Source organism: Neovison vison, chromosome 13 (genome assembly GCF_020171115.1).
Source record: "Neovison vison isolate M4711 chromosome 13, ASM_NN_V1, whole genome shotgun sequence".
Classification (NCBI taxonomy): domain Eukaryota; kingdom Metazoa; phylum Chordata; class Mammalia; order Carnivora; family Mustelidae; genus Neogale; species Neogale vison.
This window is the reverse complement of record NC_058103.1, coordinates 86,437,917-86,457,920: the sequence shown is the minus strand read 5'-3', so window position 1 is coordinate 86,457,920 and position 20,004 is coordinate 86,437,917. Positions and strand designations below refer to the sequence as shown.

The 20,004-nt window shown below is 49.8% G+C and overlaps 1 protein-coding gene across 1 annotated transcript; it reads right to left on the bottom strand.

Moving 5' to 3' along the window:
• Positions 1-11,794: 11,794 nt before the first annotated feature.
• RHOV (ras homolog family member V) lies at positions 11,795-13,857 on the bottom strand. The gene is made up of 3 exons (XM_044230862.1): positions 13,569-13,857; positions 13,293-13,351; positions 11,795-13,100 (listed from the first exon to the last, which is right to left on the bottom strand). Exons 1-3 carry the CDS (start codon positions 13,774-13,776, stop codon positions 12,657-12,659), a joined length of 711 nt encoding a protein of 236 aa, XP_044086797.1. The 5' UTR covers positions 13,777-13,857; the 3' UTR covers positions 11,795-12,656.
• Between the last annotated feature and the right edge of the window lie 6,147 nt (positions 13,858-20,004).

The following is a 20,004-nucleotide window of genomic DNA, read 5'->3' as shown; positions in this document are numbered from 1 at the left end:
GCATTATGTCTTCCTGGTTTGAGCCATGTCAAGCCTGCTTGGTTGCCGGGGCAGATCCTGAGTGCTGTGTGTAGTGGGGAACTCAGGGGCAGGGAGGGAGCACGGCCCTTGAGCTCTGGGTCTTCATTCCTATTGGTGTGGGGGCCTAGGTCACCGCTGTCTCCCCTGTACCCCCCCCACCAAAGAAGTTTTGGCATCTTCACAGGAGTGTAACTGCTCCCCAGGCTTTGAGCTCCTGCCCAAGGGCCTTTAACTGAGGTACTCCACCCCATACCCCCGCTGTGTTTCAGCCAGTTTTTGTTTGGTTTAAAAAACAAACAAACCCCATCTTTTCATTAATTTCTTCAACAAATAATATATTGAGCTTCTATGTGCCCTACACCTCCAATCGGATATTGTCAAGCATGCAGGAAGCATTGCGTAAGTGCTTTATGTATTTTAAGTTCTTGCCTGGCACCCAGCCCTGTGATGAGGGAAGGTACTATTATTATCCCCCATTTTCCAGGATGCTGACTCAGCAGAGTTCCCAGGGTCCTATAGGTACTGAGGACCGGGTTCAAATCCTAACATGGCTCCGAGTCTTACCAAAGAAATACTTTTGGACTATAATAATTGCTGTACAGAAAAATAACACGGAGGAGCACCTGGGGGACACAGTCAGTTGGGCATCCAGCTCTTGGTTTCAGCTCAGGTCATGACCTCAGGGTCATGGGATTGAGCTCAGCTTCAGGCTCCAAGCTTGGAATGGAGTCTATTTGGGTTTCTCTCTTACTCTCCCTCTGCCCCTCCTGCCCATGCTCTCTCTAAATAAATCTTAAAACAAAACATGAAGATGCGAAAGGTTGGGGGCTACAAATGATTGCAGGTAAGGGTACATATTTGACTCCCGGAAGTGTACAGCTCCATGAATTTCCATAACCACATGCATCCAGGAGGCAAGCACCCGGATCAGGAAGCAGAACCTTGGGCGCCTGGCAGGCTCGGTTGATTAAGTGACTGCCTTCAGCTCAGGTCATGATCCTGGAGTCCCAGGATGGAGTCCTGCATCGAGCTTCCTGCTCAGCCAGGAGTCTGCTTCTCCCTTTGACCTCCCCCCTCATGCTTGCTTGCTCGCTCTCTCAAATAAATAAAATCTTTTAAAAAAAGGAGAACCTGGGGACGCCTGGGTGGCGCAGTTGGTTAAACGACTGCCTCAGGCTCAGGGCGTGATCCTGGAGTCCCGGATCGAGTCCCACATCAGGCTCCCAGCTCCATGGGGAGTCTGCTTCGCTCTCTGACCTTCTCCTCGCTCATTCTCTCTCTCACTGTCTCTCTCTCTCTCAAATAAATAAAATAAAATCTTTAAAAAAAAAAATAAAAAAGGAGAACCTTTCTAGTACCCCAGGATGAGCCTCCTTTCTATTGTTAACACACTACTATGTTCTTGTAACTGTCGCGCACTCAACCTGGACTACATCCTACTTTCTCAACTTTTGGCTGAATTGTTCTTCCCCAAAGGCTCCCACGCTCGCTCAGGTGGGAGACACACCCTGAGCAGAGAGTGCTCCCTTCTCTCTGTCTCCTTATCTGTCTTCCCTCTAGGAGACAACAGATGGTATCTTTGTAGTCTCGGGTCTCCATCACCCCACATCCCCTCCATGACCTTAGTAAATGGTAGTAGATAGACGGCAGGGGCAAGTCTCATTACTCTGGTGCCCCCCCCCCCCATTTCAGAGGATATTGAATTGTGGCTTCCAACTCTGCCAGCCATTCATCTATCCTTCGAGACTCAAAATGGTTTCGGTTCCTCTAGTGCCCCTAGCTCTGGGGACAACCCCCATTATCCCTTGGATCTCTGCAGCACCTCCAAGGCTGAGGTGATGAATGACTCATGAAATTCTGTAGCCCAATGCCTCCAACAGTGATCAACGAAAAGTAAATGCTTAATTGTTTGTTGGACAGAAAGGAACATCCCCCTCTTAGGGAGGGGTGGAGACGAGGTGAGACGATGCCAGACTAAGTGCCATCTCCGGTAAGATCAGGGGTGCAGGGAGGATTCTGCCCGGTCAGCTCGGACAACGGGAAGAAGGAGCGCACAGGGGCCGCTAGGGGGCACTCTCACCACTACCAGGCGCTGTGTTTTCGCAGAAAGCGTTTGAGCAAGGGTACACAGTCCCAGGCAGGCAGCAGGTGTGGGACCAAAGCTGAGACACAGCCTCCACTCTTCTAGAACTTACACTGGAGCGCAAGCAGAAGGAATGCAAATACTGTTAGAAGCAGACTGGTTCCCAAACCGCTTGTTTCGGTGGTCGCTTCGGCAGCACATATACCAAATCGCTTGTTTCGGTGACTTTCCCAGCCATCCTCTTTTCCATGACCACCCTTTCTCAGAACTTGCACATCTCCATTCCTTTGCACAGGCTGTTGCCCCTACTTCAAATGCCTTTCCCCCAGAAAGCCTCTACTCCTCATGATGAAGCTCAAAAAGTGTTTGCTGTTTCTCTAGCCAAAGCCCATTGCTGCCCTCTCCACTCTTCCTGCGCTGTGTACAGCTCTGGGGCATGTGTGGCCCGCGGTAGTGTAGGTCTGCCCTCATCTGGAGGAGGCTCCTCTGGCAGGCCTGGGGATGGGCTTCTTCTTCTTCTTCTTCTTCTTCTTCTTTTTTTTAATGGTAAGTTCATTTATTTACGTGATCTCTACACGCAATATGGGGCTTGAGCTCACGCAAGGGTCACATGCTCCTCTGAGCCAGTCAAGTGCCACAGTGATAGAGTCTTATTTACCTCAGTGTCCCCCATGCCAGGCCATGCTTGGCGATACAAAGTGTCTAACAAAACGCTGTTGAATACAATGGAGGCTGGTTGAGCCATGGAAATTAAGAGGGAGGTTGAGAAATGGCTTCATGGAGGAGTTATAAAAAGAGATGAGCAGGCAGATGTGGGTGTTTCAGGCACAACAAATCATAGTGAGCAAAAGCCAGGCAGTGAAGACCATGGGTCTCATTTTGACCAATGAGCTGCTCAGTTTGACTCAAATCCTGAGAGGGAAAGCCAGGAGCTTGGTGGAGAGAGGCAATATTGGTGAATATGTTGGTGAAGACAGATTTGAGCCGGGGAAGGAACGGATTCAAACTTAGCTTTAAGGAGTGGTTAGGTAAGCTGATCCTATCACTAGAGGTCACACGATGGGAGAGGAAAAGAGGGAGAAAAGCCACACCAAGTAAATGAGGGTAACCTGTGTAAAGTACATTAGATGTGAAGGAAAGCTAATCGAAAAGGTCCATGCTGGCAGCCAATCATGCTTTGATGCAAACAGCGGTTTAGCTTCTTTGATTAGTTACTAACATTTAAAGATTCAGGAAAATTCTTTTTTTTTTTTAATCTGCTTTTCTAGCTTTTTGTGAAAACTTGGGGGATTGGCAATCTGGGGCTCACATTCCTACAGCAAACCAGGCACTGAGTTTGGGTCCTCCTGAGCTGGGCAGACACTGAGCCATCCGTAGCCTCTACCCAGCCCACCATTCCTGGCATTCATTCAACTTTGGGACCCACGTCATCGTATCCCCTCTAACCCAACCTATCTTCCAATATTGGGGAGTTTTCTCTAAAATTTATTGATCCCAACAGTTCCAATAAACACTGACAAAACTGAATTGTTTCTCCTGAAATCATCCCTGCTCACTTAAAAGAACAACCCTGGATCAGGAGTGGTTTGCCCTATTGTACAAGACCCCTCCCTTCCCCACCCATCTGCTATACTATAGCCTGGGAAGGCACTTGCCAGTTCCCCTTGGGAGGGGGTGCTGTCAGTAGCCCTATCTGATAGTCCCAACCCCAGAAGGCCAGGTTGGGGGGAAGGAGGGGAGGTGGGTAGGGTCCAGACTCTCCCACAGGGTCCCCCAGAACATCTGCCTTTTCTAACCCCCAACTACAGGGTCATCTGGGGGTTCCATCAGTGGATCCCGGAACCAAGATGACCAAGAAAATAAAGCAAGAAAGAAATCAAGAGGCTCCTTGTGGCAGAGTTTAAAAAGGGGTGCTATATGTTTAGAACAAAACTAAAAAAGGGTATTTAACCAAATGTTCCCTCTCATTGATAAAATTACAGGTGTTTTTTGTTTCCCTTTGATCAGCCTGCATTTTCTACATTTTCTATAAGAAATGTCTATTGCTTTTGTAATAAAAAGTTACTGGTTTGAAAAAGTATCCACGTATATTCCAGTAAGAAACAAACCTTCAGACCATGTCGCTCTGTGATGGGATGGAGACAGTGGGGAAGGAAAAGAGGAGAGAGCTTCTGAGATCTAGGGAAGGGAGAGACTGCAAGACTTGGAGTCTGGAGTATGAAAAGGGAGAAACTGAGTCAGTAGAGTCTGCAGGTTTTCTTTCCTGGGAGCCTGGGCGGGTGACACTGCTGCCCACAGAAACGGGGCTGTGTGGGCAAGGCAGTCTCGAGAGAATCATAGAGAAGATGAGGGGCCCCCAGGTACCAGAATGAGACTGGTTTTATTGATTTTATCGTTGGTTACTTAGTTTTTGTTTGCTTATGCCTTGCCTTCCTGAGGAAGGATTTAAAAGCAGCTTAAAAGTCTCTATAAAGTATGAAATAACATGAGTATAAAGTAGGTGGAAGACAAAAAAGAGCAAGAAGGAACATTTAAAAAGACCAAGAATAGGGTGCCTGGGTGGCCCAGTCGGTTACACATGTGCCTTCAGCTTAGGTCATGATCTCAGGGTCCTGGGATCCAGCCCCACATCAGGCTCCCTGCTCAGTGGGGAGCCTACTTCTCCCTCTCCCTCTGTCTACCTCTCTGTCTACTTGTGCTCTCTCTCTCTGTCAAATGAATAAAAAGGCCAGGAACAAGGCAAAAACATACAAGTTTTGTAGTCTCTGGGCCACAGGCTCAGCTCTGCAAGTTCCCAGCTGTAGATGTGTCCGGGCAAGGGCCAAACACTCCAGTTGGGAGGGTCTGGGCTCAGAGGAGAAGGCGGAGCTCCTGGATTTGGGAGTAGGCTGGGGAGGGGGACATGGAAGGGTGGGAGACTTCTAGGGGAGAAAAAAACACTCTGACCCCTGAGACAGAGCCTTTGCTTGGAAGGAGAGGACCCAGAGGAGTAGTGGTTAGAAAGGTGGTTGGAGTTGGGGGGCGGGAGACCCGGAGAGAGAAATTCAAAGGTGAGGAGTTTCAAAGCCCACCAGGGTCGGGAAGGAGCCAAATGAGGAGAGGGGCCAGGTGGAAACCTGAGGAAGGTGGGGAATGGAGGTGAGGGCGGGGGCGGGGGGACAGTTGCAGGTGTAGTGAGGACTGGGGACAAGAGCCACTGTCCATAGGCAGCTGTGGGAGGAAGAGAGGACTGTGACAGGTTTTAAACATGGAGAGAGAGGCCAAAGGTACAGGGCGAATCAAACACTGCAGGCGTGCAACAGATTCTTGTTTTGTTTTTTTTTTTTAGATTTTTATTTATTTATTTGACAGAGAAAGATCACAAGTAGGGAGAGAGGCAGGCAGAGAGAGAGAGAGAGGGGAGCAGGCTCCCCGCTGAGCAGAGAGCCCGATGCAGGACTCGATCCCAGGACCCTGAGATCATGACCCAAGCCAAAGGCAGCAGCTTAACCCACTGAGCCACCCAGGCGCCCCCGTGCAACAGATTCTGCTGCTGACTCACTAACTCACTTCGGGTTGTCTTCCTAGCGGATTTTCTCTGACCCCCTTCCCATGATCCCTTTTGCAACCAGTGTAGGACTTGAGTTCATCAGACTGACCAGGATCAGTCTGTGACCCTCAAAGAGAAGTCCATCATAGTCTATGGAAAGTAAAGGACTAGACGACAAGGTTCTTTCTATCCCCCAAACCATGATGCTGGCCTCTGATTATAGACTCGGGATCCCTGAGTGCAGAGTGGAGGGAGATTGTCAGAGTCAAGGTACTGAGGCCCAGAGAGGGGCAGGGACTGGTGCAAGGTCACGCAGCCAGTGGTGGAGGACAGAGTGAAGCCAGTATTCCTGAGCCCCAAACTTTTTGCTCTAACATCATTTTCTCCAGATGATGAGACTCCTGGCTTCAGTTTTTGTCCTTTCTCTGGAAGTGGGACAAAGGAGCCAGGAGCCAGGCCAAGAAGTTGTCAGGGCTGGTCCCAGGCCCCAGAATGCTGGGAACCCAAGGTCCACACCCATGTAAACACGGGCCAGCACTGATACCTCTTGCTTGGTTCTCAATAGCTTCCTCCAAATCAGCTCCCCACTATTATCTTGATTATCCCCACAGGTCCCCTGGGAGCCAGGGAGGGGCAGAAAGTATTAACCCCACTTCACAACAAAGAGAAACTCAGACAAGGAGGAAGGCAGTAATTTGCCCAAAGTTGCCCAGCAAGTCAGGATGGGGCTGAAACAGGAGTGCGCATGGGAGATGGGGTCGTCAGCAGAGCATATGGTCCATTGGGCAGGGGGGTGGTGCCCCAGGATCCAAGAGCCCCCTGTCTCACCAGGACAGAGGTCTCTCTGCTTGCTCTCCAACTGCCTCAGAGTACTGGAGAGGGGAAGCAGATGGGCAGAAGCCGCAGAGCATGGCCACAGGTCAGAGGGAGGAAGCCATCGTGGGTCAGGTGTCCCTGGGTGGGGTCTGTGCTGGCTGATTTTCCACCAGCTTCAAGGGGCCCAGGGAACTTCCATGCCCCACTGGGCCCAAGGGCCCCCCCGACATCCCTCATTGCCAAGGGGCCAGGGAGTCATCTGCACATCTGGGGAGAGAGGCAGACTGATGCAGGTGAGGGTCAAGGAGGCCCTCTTTGCTGATGACAACCACGGGCTCTGCCTTCCAAAGGGATCACAAGTCGCATGACCATAAGGACAGGTGACTAATAGAGCTTCCTTCAATCTCAAAAATACCTTGAACCTGACAATGAATTTCATGGTCATTCCAATTATGGGACAAATCCTCTCTTCAATGGAGAAAGCCTTGAAAATATTACACAAGGAGAACAGGCCTGGTTCAGTGCTGACTTCTTTCCCCCACATCGTACCTCCAGCCCTGTCTCCCTCTGCCCCACTCCCCAGCCCAGGACAACTGAGTCTGTCCCAGAAACCACAACTCCCAGCCCCGCCCTCCAAGAGAATCATTTCTAGAGCTAACGGGGCAGAAACCTAGAGTCCTAGGTAGCTCCCTAGAAAGAGGCCTGGACCCAGGGTTAAGAAACCCAGGTCCAAGGCCCTGCTCGGGCTTCACCTTAATCAGGGGGCTCTGTGCTTCGGTCTTTTCATCTGAAAATTGGAGCTAAGGAGAAGTTCAATTGTAAGAACAGCAGGTGATCCCGGAGGAGATAAGGCCACCCGGGCATTGCAGCAATGTGAGGCAGAAAGCTGTGATTCCCAGGGACAGCCAGCGCTGCCCAGGAAGTCACTCCCTGCTGTTGCCACAGGGTGACTCATGGGGCCCCTCAGCGGGCTGAGTCGTGCTCACTATGGTGGATCTGGCCCAGGCCCAAGGAGGGCGCTGACAGTGCGGCCCTGCTGGGAGCCCGGTCTCTTGGCAGCCACATACGGTGGGCAGGTCTGACCTGGGAGAGCCGCGGTTACCGACTGCCTGGGGCCTGGGCTGGTTGCAAAAGGGGCTGGTGTTCCTGACGCAGTCTGCTTTCGGTCTCACTCACTCTCCCAAGCCGGTTCCCAGGAGAACGGGGGAGCTCGGGGAGGGTGCGTCACCCCCGCCCTGGGCACCTCTGTGCTCCCAGGGGGAAAGCAAGCCAGGCACACCTCCTTTCGCGTGTGCACACACTCACACGACAGCCCAGGCCCAGTATGCTCGCCAGGCACAAGGAAGCACACGGAGAGAGACCCCCTCACAGATCCACACAGCGTGCACAGACGTGTAGACACACAGCCCCCCAGGAACTTGGCCTAACCTACACGTGCACACCCAGACACACACGCAGATTTGTGTACAATACACACTCGTAAGGCCAGATACCATGTGGGTGCATGGACATGCACATCCAGAGCTGTACACATCTTGCATAAAGAGAAACGCCTACATGGACAGACACAGACACACAGACTTGCGCATATATGGAATTATTCAGAGCTTTGCCCAAAGACAATACCCACTTTCAATATGCAAGAGCAAAAACAGGGACGAACGCAGGGAAATGCGCGTGACCACAGATACACAACATACATACACCTTGTCATCACTTAGTATTTATTATGCACCCGCAATCTGCTGGTCATCCTCCCACAGAAAGATATCCCCACACACACACACACACACACGAGTCAGACAGACACAGAAACCCAAGCTCTTTCTGAAGAGCCACTTGGAATTCTACAGGGTCCAATCTCCAAACCAAAGAGAAACTGTTTTTCTGTAGAGCGCCAACCCATGGTGGGAAAAAAACGTAGTATCATTTATAATAGAAGGGAAAAAAAGTTAGAGGAAAACAACCTCAATGCTCCCAATTTGGGGTCTGGTTGAGAAATTATGGTCAGGGTGAAATAGTAGAAATAGTAAGCAAATATACACATACGGTTACATCCCCTCTATGCCCTACATGGGGCCCACAATCCAGAGATCAAGGGCTGCATGCTCTACCAAGTGAGGCAGCCAGGCACCCCTGTTAAAATTTTAAATGGAGGAAAAAAAACCCCAAAATACAAATTTCATATACAGCATGATCACAAAAACAATTTCAAATACACTCATAGAAGGACAGGCTGGAAGGAAGTACATCAAAATGCTACTATCGGGGCACCCTGGTGGCTCAGTCGATAAGCGTCTGTCTTTGGCTCAGGTCATAATCCCGGGGTCCTGGGATTGAGATCACATTGGGCTCCCTCCTCAGTGGGGAGCCTGCTTCTCCCTCACTCATTCCCTCTGTTTGTGTTCACTCTCTTGCCGTGTCTCTCTCTCTCTGTCAAATAAATACATGAAAAATCTTCTAATTTTCCTATGAGTATCTATTATGGGAAAAAAGAAACATTTTAAAAGTCAGATAAGGTTTGGTTATACAGACATTAAAAACAATTTACATCCATCAGGCCATGTAAGAATGTAGATGTAAGAAACATACAATTTTATCTGATAAACATAATCAATATCCTTTTAAACTTAGAATCAAGAATGGAGAGGTGGCAGGGCACCTGGGTGGCTCAGTGGGTTAAGCCTCTGCCTTTGGCTCAGGTCATGATCTCAGGGTCCTGGGATCAAGCCCTGCATGGGGCTCTCTGCTCAGAGGCGAGCCTGCTCTCCTCTCTCCCTCTGCCTGCTTCTCTGCCCACTTGTGATCTCTGTCAAATAAATAAATAAAATCTTAAAAAATAAAAAAGAGAGGGAGAATGGAGAGGTGGGAAAAAAGGCAAAGGCAAGAAAGAGGTAAATTATTATAGACAGAAACAGAAGCAGAGCAAATCAATGGGTTTGGAACCAGAAGTAAATCCCCACCTGTCCAGCATGGGCTTAGGCTTGGTCTCTCCAAGGGCCTTTCCAGCAAGCCATTGAGCTCAGGCTTATCTCCAGGCTTCAGTGGCACTTATCTGGAGCTGAACTTGAGCCTCAGGGTCCCCTCCAGGGCTCACTGGTTGGTTTTTTTATCTTAAGCCCTTAAGGGCCAACAGCAAACATTGCCGGAGCCCAAACCCCTTTGGGAGCACAAGGGCATGAAGAGGACTTTCTACTTCGCTGGGGAGATGCGATCTGAGTAAGTGACCAAATTCAGAGTGTCCTCCAAGTACCAAGAGAGCAATGTGGACACTAATACAAGTAAGAGACCCTTTCTGGAAAAGGGGAATATGGAAAAATGCTTAGAAGAGAAACAGGGCATGGGTGGCATTTTGCAAACTAGAGGACTTGGCAAAACAAAGACTTGAGAGTCAGAAGTCAAAAAATAATCGGAGATCAGGGAGTGGAATCACTGGAACCAGCTGGCCTGGTCCGGGTTGGTGTGGGATTTGAGAAGTCCTGGAATTCTAAAATGAGGGCCTGGGAGTTCCCTGCCGGCCCCTGAGAGCTGGCAATAGTCCTGAGTCAGAGAGGCACCAGAGGGAAAGCAGCAGGGGCAGGGATGAGGAGGGCAAGGCAGACAAAGGCGCGGGCCAGGCTTGGTGACCTAGCAAAAGAGGAGACATAGTGGTATGGATGTGTTGAGACCATCAGAGAATCAGGGAAGAAGCTGGGCGGGGGGGGAGCCTTAGAGATGGCCTTTAGACTTCCGTCCCCTACTCGCAGCACCTCTAAGACCCCCAGAAGTCTGACACCCTCTCATCCAGAATCCTGAGTCTTATTTTGCAAATGAGGAAACTGAGGCACACAGAAGGGAAATGATTTGCCTAAGGCTATGGTTGATGGCAGAGTTTGAAGGTGGGGGGGTAGTGTGATGGGCTGGGTTGGGGTAAAAGAAGCTGTGGAGCTGGGGTGTGAGACACACCCCCATCCCCCACCCCTTCTACTCCCCCTCATCCCCGCCTGCCCTGGCGCAGCTCCAGCACCCCGCTGAGGGGCAAGGGGACAAAGGGAAGACAAGATAGCAGGAGCTCTGGGGGATGGGTACTGGTGGGACCAGGGCTGGACAGTCTTGGCTAAAATCTAAATTTGGAGATTATCTCGGGTTTCACTTGGCTAGGATTTCTGTCCCTCAGCCCTGCTCTTTCTCATACTCCGGCAGCTGTTACTTCCTGCAGAGGCTGCTGAGCTGGGATAGGGCTCGCACTCAACCAGCCTGACAGTTGCCTAGCAGGTGTCCCAGGTGTGCCTTAGAAATAGCTCTCCAAAAGAATAACATTTACCCATGGACATACAGAACTCGAGTTCCCAGAGTACTCTTATAGCTGCTTGGTAGTAGTATCTCATTTAAGATGTTACCTTATTTCTCTGGGACTCCCTTTCCTTATGGTTAAAATAAAGTGTGTTTTTTCCTCCAAGCTGCCCTTTAAAGTTCCTTCCAGCTCCAATTCCAAGGAATGTTCTCTGGATCCCTGCTCCTCTCCAAGTTGTCACCCAACAAACCCTCACTCCACAGGATTTCTGGGACCAAACTTGTATTTAAATTATTTTTTTAAAAAAGATTTTATTTATTTGACAGAGAGAGAGAGAGAGATCACAAGTATGCAGAGAGGCAGGCAGAGAGAGAGGGAAGCAGGCTCCCCGCTGAGAGCCCAATGGGGGGGGCTCGGGGCTCTATCCCAGGACCCTGAGATCATGACCCCTGCTGAAAGCAGAATCTTAACCCACTGAACCCCTCTATTTAAATGATTGACAACTGACACCTTGGTCCTTCTGCGGACTGAATGCCAAGATCAAAGACTAGGTCCAATCAACTTGACCCAGAGTTTGACCAGTGGTTGAGCTTTAGGCTGTAAAGAGTCCCTTCATGCTCAGGCTCTGAAGCAGGTGGTTTCCCCACCCCAAGACCCTGTGGACAGTTGGAAGGATCAGAGCAAGAAGGTTTAGAGGGCCCAGCTTTGCCAGAGAGCCCGTGCGCTGAGGGAGGTGCTCTAGAAAGGAGGGGCAGAGGGGCGGGGCAACACCCGCTTGGTGAGGTCATGGGAAAGCAGCTCTGGCGCTGACACCTGGGGAAACCCGTTCCTAGGCTGCTTCCCACGCTAGCTCTCCTGGGAACCGGCTAAGCCCCAAGCGGGGAGCCCCAGACCTGCACCCCCCGCCCCAGTCCAGTTCCCATCACACTGTCTCATCTAGTCCAGCCCCCACCTGTCAGTTTGGCCTCAGACCTTCAGTGCCCAACCTGTCTCTCCTGGCTGCTGGGCCTTGAAGAGGGCTCTGAGAGGGCAATGGGCAGACAGCTTCAGGAAATGACACAGAGACAGCAGCTTCAGAAACCTAAGACTTTATTTGTAGACTCTGTACCGTCCTACCTTCTAGGCTGTGGCCTTAGAGAAAAGTGACCCCAGCCCCTTCCTCCTCTAGGCTCTAGGTCACAGCTCCTCCCCCTCCTCTTGCTGGGCCTTGCCTCTCACTTCCTGCCCAGCTCCTGGCCCAGCCAGTTTGGGCAGTGCCTAGGGAGTCCTGAGTCCCAGTTCTTCCCAGGGACCAGCCCTGCCCTCCCGGGCCCTGGGGGCAGAGGGCAGCCCAGGTGTCAGCCTTACTCTTCAGCTGTCCCACTTTTCTGCTCTCCTTGCTCTTCCCTCTTCCAAACCTAGCCCCCTGACCTGCCTCCTCACCGTACTGCCTCCTGTCCCAAGGCTCCAAGACCTCACTTTCAGCTCCCCTCTCTGTCTCTCCTTGACCTCTTACCCAGTCCCTCCCGAACTTCTCTCCAAATCAGGGCTGGACACCCTCCTGCCCTCCAAAATGCCTGGCTCTTCCTCTCCCGCTGTGCCAAGGTGGGGACCACCATAGGGGGTCCTAATTCAGCCAGGCTGACCTGGGGGCTCACGGTAAGAAACTGGGAATTGGATCCCAAAATGCTTGGAGGTGACGTGGCTGGCACTATTAGGACCAGCCCACAAAAATCAAAGTGCTGGGATTTGATTTCTCTGTGACCCTGACCACAGAAATCCAAATCAGAGCCCCTCACCTATTAGAGCAGGCAGTTGGAGGCCTGTGTCCTCACAGTGTTCAGATGGAACTGAGTCCCATGGGGTGGCCTGGCCCTGCCAGCATCCCCCTCAAAGGCCCCAGTTTCCAGAAGTCTGTGGGCTTATGCCTACTACTCCCTAGCCACCGAGGCTCTTCAAACAAAGCAAAAGAACTTCTTCCAGCGGCAGCGGGAGAGAGTACGCACACCTTTGGCATTCAGTTTCTTCTCCAACCGGGCTTTATGTTCAATGGCGCTGAGAATAGCCGAGTCAAACACCTCTTTCAAGTTCTTCTGCGTCAAAGCGGAGCACTCAAGGTAGCAGGAGGCTCGGATTTTCTCCGCTAGACCCTGAGCCTGGGGTTGGGGCACGGGGCCCTCCCGGCCCCCCTGGTCCAACTGAATCAGTACATTGACATCGTCCCTCAGGTCCGCCTGCGTACCCACCAGCAGCACGGGTGCCTGGGGGTTGTGAGTGCGGATCTCCGGCAGCCATTTCTCTGTGATGTTCTGGAAAGAGCTGGGCTGCACCACGCTGAAGCAGGCCAAGAAGACATCGGTATCCGGGTAGCAGAGAGAGCGAAGGCGGTCAAAGTCTTCCTAGGATGGGAAGGCCTGATCATTAGCAGCATTATTCCCTGCCACAGGTATTGGGAATCTGATTGTCACCGGGGCTGCAGACCTGAGAGTCAGAAGGGCCCAAGACCTTCTCCATTCCTTATCCATCTAGGGTCCTCCCAGGCTCCAGCCCACCTTCTCCCAGTCCATTAGGGGTCGCCCCCAGCTCCTCACCTGTCCCGCTGTGTCCCAGAGCTCAATGCGCACCGGCGCTCCATCCACCAGGACTTGCACTATAGGGTCAGGGAGGGGTGCGGGTGGGGGGGGGGGGTGGACGGCGAGTTAGAAAGAGCGTCCAGGGCCCCACCAGACCTCACCAGCACCACCTCTGGGCTTGCTCCCGCCTCCCTCCCGGGGGGCTCCCTTGCCCTCCCGGCCCCGCGCCGGCCCCGGCCGACGCGTGCACAACCCTACCCGCAACCACGCGGCCGCCGGGGCCGTTGAACGTACCGGAGAAGGTGTCCAGCGCTGTGGGCCGGTAGCGCGCGGGGTATCCATTGCAGGTGTAGCTGACGATGAGGCTGCTCTTGCCCACGGCGCCGTCGCCCACCAGCACACACTTGATGCCCAGCTCCGGGGGCGCGCTGCCCCGCCGCGGGGGAGGGGTCGAGGCCCGGAGCGGGGACGACTCGGCCTCGCTCAGCTCCCGCGGGGGCATGGCCCGCTCCGGGGGCAGCCCGGGACCAGGCTCCGCTGCGCTCCGGAAAGCAGGTGCCGCAAGCCACCTCCGACTGAGTCTGCCAAGGCCCGGCGCGCTGGCCCGCCGCTAACCCCGGGTATATGTGGGGCCCCGCCCACCTCATCTGCATGTCCCGAGCGGCCTCGAACCCCGCCCACCCGCCAGGCCTCCAGCCGCGCCTCGCGCCGCAGTGCACCCCATGAGGTCAGGCAATCACAAACGCCGGGAGGAAGGGAGGCAGGACGAAAACTGGAGCTCAGGGAATCGCAGGTGCAAGGACAAAGAATCGCCAAAATGAGGCAGATCGAGGTATTTTGGCGGAGAAAGCTATCCAGGATTTATCGTTAAGAGGAAGAAGCAAGTTGTAGCACACACAATACAGCCTGTTCAAATTAAACCTTTGTTGAAAATAAAAAAACCTAGATATATGTTTGCACGAGTATGAAAGTCTGGATAGTAATTTTCTTAATTAGCGAATGATTTTTTAAAAATGTATACACCATGGCGGCACCTGGCTGGTTCAGTCCTTAAAGCATTCAATTCTTGATCTCAGGAATGTAAGTTCAAGCCCCATTCTGGGTTACTTACAGATTATTTCAAAATAAAATCTTAAAAAAAAATACAGATCATAAAGAGAAGATAAACTCAAGCATGAATACATCAAGCAGGAATTTACTGTAGTCCCAGGGAATAGCTCCCTCTAGATTAGGCCTGGAGGCAGGTCTTAAACACCTTCACTATATTCTGCTAAAGGAATTCGGGGTGCTGGGGAATCTAGCTGGAGAGGATCTCCAAGGACAGTTCTCCATTTGAGTATTTTCTAAATCCCCAAAGTCCCTAATACTATCTTCATCATCATCATCACAAACACATAGTAATTTACCTCTTTGTTGACGCTATTCTGGGCCACCCACTGTCCTTTACAGAAGGGGTTTACAGACTGAGACCATATATGCCAGGTAGCTCTAGGAAGGTCACCCAAGAGAGCTAATTTCATTTCTATTTTGCAGCCGAACCAAGTAACATCAGGCCCAGAATCCTTTCTCTGAATTCCAAGATAGTCTTTCATCTCAGCCTGTACAAAGATAATTAAAAACACCTCATTCTTGAGTTGTTGCTGGGAGAATGTTGGGAGGGGAGGAGGCAATGAACATTAAAGAAAAGAGATAATCCCCCCAAAAAAGAAAAGCAAAGGGATAATCTTTTTTTTTTGTAAGATTTTTTATTTATTTATTTGACAGAGAGAGATTACAAGTAGGCAGAGAGGCAGGCAGAGAGAGAGAGGAGCAAGCAGGCTCCCCGCTGAGCAGAGAGCCCGATGTGGGACTCGATCCCAGGACCCTGAGATCATGACCCGAGCCGAAGGCAGCAGCTTAACCCACTGAGCCACCCAGGTGTCCGCAAAGAGATAATCTTATTTCTTAAACTATTGGTAGTATAAAAATCCACAAATCCAAATCTCGAAATCTCGTTGAAAAAGTGTCAGGATCCCTGATTTTTATTTTTTCTTCCTTCCTTCCTTGTCAAGAATTGAGGACAACACCTAGAAAGTTGCTGATTTAACCATTAAAATCTTGACTATGGGAAATGGTAGGATCCTATCCAATATCCACTTCTATATCCCGATGTCTCCCTCCTACATTCCCTACATCCAAATATCTGGAGATCCTAATAATCCCTGATTATAGGCCCAAAGATTTCTCAGACATATCCACCTATATTTATTCATCTAGCAGATGAAAGAGGCCCCAAAGTGTTGTTTTACCACTGTATCCCCCAGGAGGTCCAAAAGCTGTTCTTTTTGCTCTCCAGGAAAAGGAGGCAAGAATGGGGATTTGGAAAGACAGGTAAACCAGGAGACGCATCCTAGTATTCCTAGTTCTTCCACTCATTAGCTTTGTGACTTCTCAAATTCCTTGATCCAGCTTAGCATTATAAAATGACAGGTGAAAAAAAATTAAAATAAAATAAATGACAGGTGAAGCCTGTTTACTTTTGAAAACGTTTCTAGTGCTAGCAATCTGTGATTCAGTGAACCAGGTGTCGGGGACAAAATTACTACACACACGTGGGGGCTCTTCTTCACAGAACTCTTGTCCTTTTGCCCAAGTTTTAATAATAGTTTAATTGTAGCTATAAATTTGAGGGTAATCTTGTTTAATCATTTCTGCAGGAATGAAGGGTATATAAAAATAATACACAAATGGGGGGAGGTGTCTGCTGGCGTGAAAGCCCTGACTGGGCCTGTGACAGGCCCCATGGGTGGGGACACTTTCTGACCTAGGTCCCTCTGTCTGAGCTGATTTAAGGACAGTCTTGCCAGCAAGAAGGGGAGGGTGGAGACAACCCTGGGAGCTGGTGAGTCACCTGTTTCTCAGCTAAGGACTTGCCATTGTAGCAGCTACAGCTGGGAAAGTCCCCTCCTAATGGTGGGTTGAGTCTTACTCCTGCCCACCCCCCACAACCCGGACAGATCATCTGTCCTAACTTCCAGTCAGACATTTGCTAAGATTTAAACTTGACCTTAACATTCTCTCTAGAGAAATGTTTGATTCAAGGGCTGGGGCAGGAAATATACAAGTTGAGCCAGGAACATTCTGTGGTACAGAGAGTAAGGACGCCCTAAACGAAAGAAAGGGAAGATGGAGGCACATCAAACAGACACCAAGCCAACTAACTGAAAGAGTTTCCAAAGGCCAAATCTGGAACAAGTTGAGCAACAAAATTAAGACATATTGGATTATGACCCAAAGAATAACATAAATATCCACAAGGCTATTCTGATATAAATAAACGATTGAGTACCTAAATCAATAGGCCATCATAGACAAATCTCCCATGGAGAATTCCAAATAATATGTGCAGAACCAGGAAGAGGAACATAACCCCCAACTGCTTAAGAGTGGGGCTGTGCGTAGTGACTTTCTTCCAAGGAGGACGCTATGAAAAAAGTGGAGGGGGAACGAATAACTTCACAGTGGAGAATCCTGATGATCTCTCCCTCAACCCGGTGATCAAGATGAAGATCAGCATTGATAAGTCAAGTTGATAGTTATGTACGCTTGATATGATGTAATGAGAATGGCATTTTTCCTCTGTTGTCTTCCCTACTAGAACCTAGGTCTAATCATGAGAACAACATCAGAAAAGTTCCATCTGAGGGGCACCTGGGTGGTTTATTTGGTTAAGCGTCTACCTTCTGCTCAGGTCATGATCCCAGGGTCCTGGGATTGAGTCCCGAAACAGGTTCCATGCTCAGCAAAGAGCCTGCTTCTCCCTCTCCCTCTCCCCGCCACTCTGCCTACTTGTGCGCTCTCTCTCTCTGTCAAGTAAATAAAAAGAAAAAAAATCTTAAAAAAAAAAGAAAGAAAAGTTTCATCTGTTAGACATTTTATGAATTGCCTGCCCAGTACTCCTCCAAACTGTCAAGGTCATAAGAAACAAGGAAAGTCTGAAAAACTGCTGAGAGTTGAGGGGAGCCTGAGGAGAATGGCTACTGAATGTAAGTAATATGGTGTGTGGACCGATTCTGGAGCTGAAGGAGGATCTTAGGGGAAAACTGAGGAATTCCGAACACAATTTGAATTTAGTTAACAATAATGTATCCATGCTGGTTCGTTAATCATGACAAATATAACCACATAATGTAAGATGTTCATCAGAGGGGAACCTGGGTTGGAGGTATATGGAAATTATCTTCTCAACTTTTCCTGTAAATGTAAACAGTTTATTTAAAAAGAAAGAAAGAAAGAAAAGAAAACACTCAAAAAACCAAAACATGGTCCTGACGTTGAATCATGGCAGTAATAACCTTTAGTTTCCAAAATGTCTGACACAGGTGTATGGGGCTTAGAAATTAGTGCTTTAATTTCCCTGTCTTATGGGAAGCAAAGCAAGACGGCTGGGGGAGAGGGTGAGTAGAGGGGGACTTGCCCAATATTAAAGAGGCTATTAAGTGCTGGACACTTCACAGGTTCACCCACAGGTATGGCCAAGTTCTTGAGCATTTCTCTTGTTCCCTTATCTTATTTAAAATTACTGTTTATTGAGGCACCTGGGTGGCTCAGTCATTAGGTGTCTGGCTTGGCTCAGGTCATGATCCCACAGCCCTGGGATCGAGCCCCGCATTGGGCTCCCTGCTTGGCAGGGAAGCCTGCTTCTCCCTCTCCCTCTCCCCCTGCTAGTGTTCCCTCTCTCACGTGTGACTCTCTGTCAAATAAATAAATAAAATCTTAAAAAATAAAATAAAATAAAATTACTGCCTACTTTAGGATTCCTAGGTAAAATCTCAATGAGAGTAAACTAAACCGATCTCAAATAAACAAACAAACAAACCGATCTATCCCTACCCCACCATCGTGCTTTTCCTACAGCTGAAACGGTGTTAACAACAACAAAAAGCTGGTAGTGGGGTAGCTTGGACTTAGCAAGGTCAATGTGCCGACTCTTTGTAAGAGAAACACGCCCGGAGCAGTCTTTCTCCAGTTCCGGGGGAACACTCTGCTCCAAGCCTCCCAAGTCAGGCCCACTGCTCAGGAGGGGCCCCAAGAAAGAACTGCACATTTAGCACTTCATTTGACAGTCATACCTCAGTAAAACTGGGAAAAAACCCCCCTTATTTACCATACTACTGCTACTACTGCCATACAATAGACTGCACAGTTAATAGGTTTTGTGGGTTTTTTTTTTAAGATTATTTATTTATTTATTTATTTGCCTGACAGAGATCACAAGTAGGCAGAGAGGCAGGCAGAGAGAGAGAGGAGGAAGCAGGCTCCCTGCTGAGCAGAGAGCCCGATGCAGGGCTTGATCCCAAGACCCTGGGATCATGACCTGAGCTGAAGGCAGAGACTTGAACCCACTGAGCCACCCAGGCACTCCAACAGGGTTTTTTTTTAATTTGTTTTTTATTAATATCTAATGTATTATTTGTTTCAGGGGTACAGGTCTGGGATTGATCAGTCTTACACAATTCACAGCGCTCACCATAGCACAGACCCTCCCCAGTGTCCATCACCTGGCCACCCGATCCCTCTCTACTTGGTGTGCTTATGTCCTGGGAGGGAGTTGGTGGCAAACTCAGCTGTCTGGGCTGAGCTGGCCTCATGGTGTCCCCTCCCCAGCTCCCCCAACAGGATCCTGCTAGCTGACCCTTCAGCCCAACCCCATCTGAGCTGTCCATGTCCTCCGGCTCCCATGGCTCAGTCTTCTGCCCTGCCCTGCATCTTCCCTCTAATTCCGCTTTAGCCTCTGCTTTTACCTCTTTCTCGCTACCTCCTCTAATCTAGCTAATCCCAACTGCTACTGCCCAACACGCCCCCAGTCCCTTTTTCCTGCCCAGACCTCACACTCAAGCCCTGGCCAATATTTTCTAAAGGCCTGCGGGAGTTGAAACCTGAAAAAATTCATCTATAAAGGACTCCCGGAACCTCTGGGTGGCTATCAATTGAGCATCTGCTTTTCTTTGAAATACGAGACTCTCCTCTTCCTTTTCTCGTCCTTTGCCACAGTCATCACCTCCTACTTGCCTCCATCTTTGCTTTGTACATTTCTGGTGCACCCAAGCTTCCTAAGTCAAAACACTTATTCTGTCACTCTCTCATTCAAAGCCTATAACGAATTCCTGTTTAGCCATTGGATAGTGTCTGAGTCTCTACCTGACATCCCACATCCTTCAGTTAGAGTACAACTCCAGCCCCGCAAACAATCCTTACGAGAATTTTCAATGAGGAAATGTGAAAAAATAATATTAAATGGTACAGAATTATAAAGACAGTTTAAGCCCAAGTATTTTTAAAAAGTGTACAGTTAGAATAAAAGAGAATCCTATATGAAGAGTGTATATTAAAATGTAGAATCAGTGGCACCTGGTTGGCCCAGTTGGTTAAGCACCTGCCTTCAGCTCAGGTCATGATCCCAGGCTCCTGGGACAGTGTCCCCCATTGGGCTCCCTGCTCAATGGGAAGCTTGCTTCTCCCTCTGCCTGCCACTCACCCTACTTGTGCATGCATGCTCTTTCTCTCTCTGACAAATAAATAAAATCCTAAAAAAAAAAAAAATACTGGTTGGCAGCCCATGACCCTTCCCTGAGGCTGCAGCACCTGCCCAAATGGCTGGGTCTCAGGTCCAGCCAAATCCTTAGTTGCTTCGCCCCAAAGACTGACTCCACTGCCCAAAGCTTCTTCTGGAACAGGAGCTGAGGCCTGA

Bases quoted from the DNA above. Each gene is read 5' to 3' on its own strand.
- RHOV (XM_044230862.1), bottom strand. From the start codon at position 13,776: ATGCCCCCGCGGGAGCTGAGCGAGGCCGAGTCGTCCCCGCTCCGGGCC. The intron at 13,352-13,568 runs GTACGTTCAACG...CTGACCCTATAG, and splicing joins AGCGCTGGACACCTTCTCCG to TGCAAGTCCTGGTGGATGGA. The intron at 13,101-13,292 runs GTGAGGAGCTGG...TTCCCATCCTAG, and splicing joins TCTGGGACACAGCGGGACAG to GAAGACTTTGACCGCCTTCG.